At 45.9% G+C, this 7244-nt stretch overlaps 1 protein-coding gene across 1 annotated transcript; it reads right to left on the reverse strand.

Moving 5' to 3' along the window:
• Window positions 1–3922: 3922 nt before the first annotated feature.
• On the reverse strand, window positions 3923–4315 carry LOC118832515 (sperm acrosome membrane-associated protein 4-like). The gene has a single exon (XM_036739812.1). The coding sequence runs from the start codon at window positions 4313–4315 to the stop codon at window positions 3923–3925; it is 393 nt and encodes a 130-aa protein (XP_036595707.1).
• Between the last annotated feature and the right edge of the window lie 2929 nt (window positions 4316–7244).

Here is a 7244-nt window from a genome sequence, read left to right on the forward strand (position 1 = left end):
TTTAAAAAAAAGATGAGCTTTATTGATGACTTTTGTATACATTCAGAAATAACTGTGTTATGGAAACCATCATTGGCTTTTCAATTACTCAGAGTTTAGCTTCCTTTTAGTACTTTTTTCATCTCAGTAGTAGTTGGTCTTTATATGGCGTTTTAAAGTTTGCAAAGCACTTTATATTCATTACTTTGTGCCCCATAGCATAGTATTGTCTTTATTTTACACATAGGCAAACTGAAGTTCAGAAAGGTCAATTATTGTCAAATGACATCAGGAAATAACAAGTGAAATGAAACTTCTTCAAAGTCTAAAGGTTTTATGGGCCATAGAATTGGTGTGGAGAAGCAGTATAAACAGCCACTTGGAACCAACACATCCATCCCTACCACACAAGAGCAGCCAACCATACAGCTGCTTTCACTAGGGTGAGCCGGACTGATTTACACAGAGTCCTAAAGGCAACTTCGCTGGTGCTACTTTCATTAACCACTTTTCCCTTGGGCATCTTGGTGTTCCAGGGGGAAGTGATTGCTTTGTGGGTACCATGCCTTTGACTCTTGGGAAATTCTCTGGAGGATTCTTTTTGCCTTTCTGTAGCCTGGGGAGCCCCCTCCTGCTTTTCCATCTGTGTGAGTTTTGGACATTTCCCTGGATTCCCATGCCACTGGGTCTGGCTGGGCGGCGGACTGTCCTGTCTTGCTGTGTACCTGAGAATGAGTCCCTCTGACAAATGTCATTTGTCTGTGCTCTACTGTGGGCAAAGGCTGGGAGTAGGGTACATGTGTATCAGCAGACACTGGTCGGGTCACAGCAAGCACAAATGAGGTGGTGGTGATGCCTGACTGCACGCTGTTAGTGCGTTTCTGAGCTGCCCCTGTTGCTATTCTTGAGAAGGCACACCAGGGAATTTAGGAGCAAAAGGGAGGGAGAGAGCAGGGGTTGAAGGTCACATTCAGCTGACAGCCTGGAATTAGGTGGCAAGCAAAGAACTGAATGCAGTCAAGTTCCAAGCAGATGCTAACATTCGAAAGAAAGTGGCCTCCAGAGGCCATACTCCCAATGGTGAAAAAACAAGGAAAGTGAAAACAGACTAAGGAATCAAATGCTGTGACATAGTGAAAAGACCACAGGACTTCACCAGAGTCAAAGGAGGCAAGGCGAGAAAGAGAGGGGTTTGGAGTCACAGGGCTTGGTTTCAAATCTTGAATATGTTTCTTACTTCCTGTTTGATCTTGAATGAATTGCTTTTCTTCTCTGGGCCTCAATTTCCCTACCCAACAAAGGAATGGGTTCAAGACCCCCGGAATGTCTCTTCCAGCTCAACACTTGGATTTGAGTCCTCCTTCTGCCACTTTCTTATGGGACCTGGAGGAAGTCCACTGCCTTCTCTGACCCTCAATTTCTTCCTCCTCTGTAAAAATGATTAGGGGAGAGGAGGACTTAATAAACACTTAAGTCTCTTATGGCTCTACCATTCTAGAATTTTCTTAGCACATTTACCTTTCTTTGTATCCCTAGCACTCGACACAGTATCTGACACTGTGTGTAAGCCATCGGTCAGTCAGTCAACGTGCATTTATTAAATACCTACTATGTGCCAGGCACTGCATTGAGTGCTGGGGATACGAAGAAAGGCAAAAACATAGTTCCTGCCCTCAAAGAATGAACACATGTTATAATGGGGGGGAAACATATAAGCAAGTATGTACATACAAGATACATATAGAGTAGATGGAAGCTAATCTCAGAGGGAGGGCACTAGCAAGGAAAGATAGGGTAGGCTCGGAAAGGCCTCCTGCAGAAGGTGGAATTTGAGCTATCTTAAGAAAATGTGCTTAATATTTGTTGACTGACCAACTGACATTTCCTCCCATAGGCATGCCTATAATAAACTGCCAAGAGACCTCAGGGCCTGGTAGATAGAGAGGTGGACTTGGAAACAGGAAGTCCTGCCTCTGACACACATTGGCTTGGCAAGTTATGTGACCTTTCAATGCTTCTGGCAACTCTCTAAGGCTATCAGAAAGAGAGCAGGTATCTATGTCTATTGGTAAAGGAATTTTCCTCATGTGGACTTAGCAATATCTTTAAGAATCACCACTGATCCAGCACTTCCAAAAGACATTCTGGCCTGTGGCATCTTCCATATTCCAGCCCCCTTTAGAGTGCCCTCATTTCCCTTGTCCAGCCCAACATGAAAGCTGTGTTTAGCCAAACATCGACTTTTCTTTTCTAATGTTTTAATCCTGCCTCTTTTTTTTTTTCTATCAGTTATTTCCAGATGTACTCATTCCCTCTTGAAATGAATACCCAGCCCTCTTATAACAAAGAGAATAACCACTGGGCAAAACCAACTGACACAGGGCTTTCACTATTCCACACTTAGAGGCTCTCTATAAAATCCTATCACCTCAGCCAAATATTTTCCCTGATTGTTGTTGCTTTGCACCAGTGGAATTACATCCATCTTGGTTGTCAACATCACCTCAAATAGAAGGCAGCAGCAGCTGCCCTCCCTGATTGGCTGAGTCAAAGGAAAACTGACATTACACTCCTGGAGAATGAGGAGAAAAGAGAAGATACCAGTTATCCTGGAAAACTTCTCCCTTCTACAGGGAAGGACTAGTCCAAGACTGGGGAACCTTCCGCCTTGAGGTCACATGTGGCCCTCTAGGTCCTTGGGCGCGGCCCTTTGTTTGAATCCAAAGTTCACAGAACAAGAATTTGTTCTGGGGACTCACCAACGAAGTGGCCATACTATTATGTGGCTTAAAGTTAATTCTAATGCCAAAATTTTGTTGGTATTAGATATACCATCCTCTACACACACACACACACACACACACACACACACACACACACACACATACACACACACACACACACACACACACACACACACACACACCTTGGAGCAAAGAACACCTCCCCTCGTGTAACAACAACAAAAACCATTATGTAAAACCAAATGACACAGATTATTCAACATTCCAAATCCAGAGCTGTAATCCAGCTGACTTAGTTTCCCTGTAGTATCTGGCCTCTTTAGCTGCTGCCTATGTATATACCTCATGCAACAAACACAATTTGTTTTTTAGCTTCTGTTCCAAAGTCATCTTCTTGTCTCTTCTTGACAACTTGTCATTAAAAAACATACATAGGTGCTTTCATCTCCCTATCCCCTTACTTCTCTACCCCTCCCTGTGTAGGTCTGTGGTTTCACAACAATTAAAGAAAAAACAGTTCTCCATTTTTCAGGAGGGGGAACCTTTGGGAACCCCACAAGTGCCTTCTACAGGATCCCAAGAGGCCCTTATTCTAAGAGAGCTTGGGTCAGGAGGATGGGGTTGGGAGATGGAGAGGATTTCAGGGCTCCAGGGAACTCCCCTCCTCAGAGCCTCATTTGCCTGGGTAGAGGGAAGAACCAGGAGCAATTGGTGGAAGTTAAAAGGAGGCAGATTTAGGCCTGCTGTCAGGAAAAGCTTCTCAACAATTCAAGCTGCCCCAAAGTGGTATGGGCAGCCCCAGAAGGGGCTGGAAGCCTTCTGTCAGAGGATGTCAGATCATTGGAGTGGGGATTCTTTTCTACCCATGGGTTTGAAAGCTTAGCTGTTCCCCAACTTGGAAATTCTGTTATTCCATGAGGGGGCCAAGGCTTCCAAAGCAGAAGGAAAAATCACCGTGTGATGGGAGAAGGCAGGGAAGGGGGGGAAATTCTAACCATTCGATGGAGATAGAGTCAGGCCGACAGGTCTTGCCCCCCTCCCCGACCAGAATACCCTCATAAATCACACAGGACAGCATGAGTTCTGCATCTGGCCACTTTAATCCAATCCAAGGAGGAAAGTTGTTGGTATGGGGTTGGGATTTGGGATGGAGGATGGGGTAGTGGCCAGAAAGAGGAAGGGAATCCCTTCCTTGCAGTTTAAAGCAGCCAGCTCAAAAGCAAGACTAGGCCCACGCTTGCTGCAACAATATTTCGGTCTGGTTCAGCCTGCATCGGGCCTGGCGGACTGGCATTGCAGAGTTCCTCGCTGCAGCAGTAGGTCATGAACTTATAAGTGACTCCCATATAGTCAACACTTAGCTCCCTTCCGCAGTTAGTTGCCTCCACACAGCTCTTGCTGATGATGTGAGAGATGCCTCTGGCAATACCTTGGCCCTGGTAGCAGTCTTCTTCCTTGCCACAGTGCATTAGGATGCCCACACACTGTTGGGTGTCTGTCAGATCATAGTAGTAGCAGTGCTTGGCAGCTACCGGTGGAGTCAGGATGGTGCCGAAAAGAAGGCTCAGATAAAGGAATTGTCTGTAGCCCATAATGAGGCGACAAGGTGGGCTTGGGGGAAATGTCCGTAGCCCAGTGACCTTTACTCCACTGGGGCTCTCAAGACATTCGAGAGGTCTCTGCCAAGTCCAAAAGTCTAGTCCCCAGCCCGAAGCCAACGACTATTTAGTTGGCAGTTTTCAAGTCTCTGCCCTCAAACTTCTGTCCTTCTCTTTCCTTCTCTCTTTTTCTAGACTGCTGACCCCTAGGCCCCAGAGATCTCTAAAAATCTTGGCCCTCGTACCTTTTCTTTTTCAGGGGTTTTTCCCTCTCTGTCAGTGAGAGGGAACTTGAGTGGGGGGAGAAGGTAATAACCTCCCCTTTCCTAGTGTCCCCCACCAGACCAGTGCTTTCCCTCTGACCTTTATACTGCTTCCCCTGTCCACAGAAAGGAAGAATGCCAAATCTGACTGTTCTAATGACTTAGAATAAGGGTGACCTCACAAAGCCTCCCCACCCCCATGCATCAGAAGTTGTTCTGCCCTTCCTCCCACCTATAGCCTAGAAAAAATCCTTTGGTTGCTCTCCAATCCACCAAGGTCTACCCAACTGCAGAATCATCCAATATAGAATTTCACAGTTGGGAGGGACGCTTGGTGGCCGTCTAGTCTGGCCCAGAGCTGACCACGAATCCCCTCTGAAATATTCCCAACATTGAAGAAGAAAGAGTTGGCCACCTCCCAAGGCAGCCCTTTCTACTTTTCAGTAGCTCTAATTGTTAGGAACTTTTTCTTTCTATCAAACCTAAATCTGCCTCTTGGTAACTCCCACCCATTGCTCCTGGTTTTTCCCTCTGGGGCCCAACAGAACAAATCTAATTACTCTCTCCTACTTTCAAAGACTTGAGCCCAATTACCTCAAGTCTTCTCTTTAGGCTAAATGTGTCTAGTTCTTTCAATTGATCCTAATACTGGGTCTTCAATTCTGAATGGAGTAAAGACTAAAATTTTGGTGAATTGGGGGGATATTGTCCCAAGGGACCAGAGTGAGGTTCAGCTGACAGCCTCCTAAGAAGGGTCTGGTGAAAGAACTGGGATTAGGCCCTTCTCTAGTGAGTGAATCAGGGGAAAAGACAGACATGTAATGGAGGGAATAAGAGACCACAGAGAAGGAATCAAATTGAACTGGGACTGGTTCTAAGCAAAGATGGAGAGGTGGTAACTGGCAAAACGAAACCATTAAAGATTGGATGGTAGAACCATAGAGATGGAGTGAAAATGCTGGGACTGGGGAACTAGGGAATAGGGTATGGGAAGGGAAAGGTAACTGAGACCCAGCTTCAAATAAAATGTTTTCATCCCTGGCACCCTGTGGCTTCTGTGGTACACCCTTAAGTAAAGTATCTAAGATTCTAGCTTCATCAGATACCCAGCTGTCTGGCCCCAGGCCTCTACCTCTTTAGGAGTGCAGCTGCCTAGCCCCATGCTGAGCCTATGATATGAGACCCCCTGATGGGGAGAGCCACTTCTGAGTCACTGATTCACCACCCAAGTGCCTCCTGGCAACAAAGGACCCAGATCTAACTCTGGTGCCTTTCCATGCTGCATTGGCTTCCCTGGTAATCCCCTCTTAGGCTGACTGGTACAGCCTAGCTCTTCCTCTGCCCAGGATCATAGATTTAGAGTGGAAAGGAACCTCAATCTAGTCCAACTCCTTTATTTTGTAGAGGAGGAAATTGAGCCTAGAGAGGTTATGTGACTCACCCAAGGTTACATAGATAATAAGTGGTAGGATTTGAACCCTGGTTACCAACAATCTTTATGTTTCAATGTTTTTTTTGAGGGGGGAAGGCAGGGCAATTGGGGTTAAGTGACTTGCCCAAGGTCACATAGCTAGTAAGTGTGTCAAGTGTCTGAGACCAAATTTGAACCCTAGTCCTCCTGACTCCAGGACCAGTGCTCTACTCACTGTGCCACCTAGCTGCCTCTCAACAATTTTTAGTTGCCAAATCCAATGGCTTTTACTCTATTCTCATTCTCCTTGACCTCTCTGCAGCCTCTGACACTTTGCTCATTCTCTCCTTTTTGACACTCTCTTCTTTCTAGGTTTTCAGGACATCTTTCTCTCCTGGTTTTACTCCTACCTCTCTGACCACTCTTTCTCTTGCTTCTGAATCCTCCTTGGATCACACCCTCTAACTATAGGTGTCTTACACCTTTCTATCCTGGGCCCTCTTCTATTTTCCATCTATACTACTTCATTTGGTGATCTCATCAGCTCCCATTGATTTAATTACCCTAACCTCTGTGCTGACCTCCAATCTCACATCTCTAACTAGCATTCAGATACCTCAAACTATTTGTCTAGTAGACATCTTAAACTCAATATGTCCAAAACAGACTTCATTATCTTTCCCCCTAAACTCTTCCCCACCCCTACGTCCCCTATTATATAGAGGGCACCACCATCCTCCCACTCCCTCAGGCTCCCAACCTAGGAGTCATACTGGATTCCTCACTATCTCTTCACCTTTGCAACATCCTTTGAATATATCCCCTTCTCTTCTCTGACACTGCCCCCATTCTAGTGCAGGCCCTCATCACCTAACACTTGGACTACTTCAGTAGTTCCTGGTGAATCTGCCTTCCCCAAGTCTCTCCCCACTCCAATCCAACCTCCATTCAGCCACCAAAGTAATTTTCCTAAAGCACAGGTTCAACCATGTCACTCCCCTACTCAATAAACCCCAGTGACTCCCTATTGCCTGCAGGAATCAAATACAAAATCCTATTTGGCATTCAAAGCCCTTCATAAACTAGCCCCCTCCTATCTTTCTAGTCTTCTTACATCTTACTCTCTCAATGCATACTCTCTGACCCAGTGAAACTAGTCTTCTGGCTTTTCCACAAACCAGATACTCCATCTCTCTGCTCCAGGTATTTTCTCTGGCTGTCCCCCATGCCTGGAATGCTGACTCTCCTC

This window comes from Trichosurus vulpecula, chromosome X (assembly GCF_011100635.1).
Source record: "Trichosurus vulpecula isolate mTriVul1 chromosome X, mTriVul1.pri, whole genome shotgun sequence".
Classification (NCBI taxonomy): Eukaryota; Metazoa; Chordata; class Mammalia; order Diprotodontia; family Phalangeridae; genus Trichosurus; species Trichosurus vulpecula.

Bases quoted from the DNA above. Each gene is read 5' to 3' on its own strand.
- LOC118832515 (XM_036739812.1), bottom strand. From the start codon at position 4,315: ATGGGCTACAGACAATTCCTTTATCTGAGCCTTCTTTTCGGCACCATC.